Source organism: Penaeus monodon, chromosome 31, assembly GCF_015228065.2.
Source record: "Penaeus monodon isolate SGIC_2016 chromosome 31, NSTDA_Pmon_1, whole genome shotgun sequence".
Classification (NCBI taxonomy): domain Eukaryota; kingdom Metazoa; phylum Arthropoda; class Malacostraca; order Decapoda; family Penaeidae; genus Penaeus; species Penaeus monodon.
The window spans coordinates 30676476-30677273 of record NC_051416.1 but is presented as its reverse complement, the minus strand read 5'-3'; the positions used below and the strand labels follow the sequence as shown (position 1 = coordinate 30677273).

Genomic DNA, 798 nt, shown 5'->3' with positions numbered 1-798 from the left:
CTGAATCTTCTGACAAAAGGCGATGATAATTATAGAACTGCTGATTTTGACAACAGTGGTTATGACTTTTGTGCGGGTGCGGTATTTGTGGCAGGTGACGATGTGTCTGCTTCTGGTGGTGGTGGGTGTGGTAATTTTGGGAGTGATGGGAAGACAGGTGGTGGTGAGAGGACCCAGGGAGACTCTGAGTAGAGGCTACTACCTCAGATACACTTGAGGAAACCTCAGAATGATCCTCGAGGTGCAAAGAGGCAAGGGTGTGAGGAGTGTCCAGCTCTGAGTCTGACTCAGAGCTGGAGGTATTGAAATTTTCAAGGGATCGATGAAGAGGAATATGGGGTCTGCGTGGAGGGGTGCGGGGAAGGACTCTGGTGGATACATAAGGAAGGGTAACACAGGGGCGTAGAGACGCCATGTGCTGCAGCAGTGCCCGCACTGACAGCAGCTGCCCGGAGGGGTCTTCGCGCCCTGTACAGGATTGTGCCACCTGGCTAGGGGGGGCAGGGAGAGCCAGGAGACCACCACAGGGAGGTCTGGGGTGGTGCCCCCTGCGGGCAGTGGCAGGGGTGGTGGGGCAAGACAGATGATGCCCCCTGTAGTACAGGGTGCGCGGGGTACCTCGGCCGTGGAACGAGGCTCGCAGACCTCGTCTGAATGGTGCTGAACCAGTAGAAGACTGATGCACGATGCCAGCCACAGCCAGGGCTTGAGCATGGGCTAGCCGCAGCCCATCTGCGATGTTGCTGAAGCTACGAGAGTGGGCGTCCTGCCGGCCGATGCATCCCAGGCCCCAGGAGT

General features: G+C 57.8%; 1 protein-coding gene across 1 annotated transcript in view; it reads right to left on the bottom strand.

Moving 5' to 3' along the window:
* LOC119592950 (muscle calcium channel subunit alpha-1-like) overlaps positions 1-798 on the bottom strand; it is a gene marked incomplete at its 5' end in the record, with an annotated part of 130968 nt that overhangs the window by 7404 nt on the left and 122766 nt on the right. The window contains 1 exon segment of the mRNA XM_037941842.1: positions 619-796. Coding sequence (XP_037797770.1) covers positions 619-796 — 178 coding nt within the window.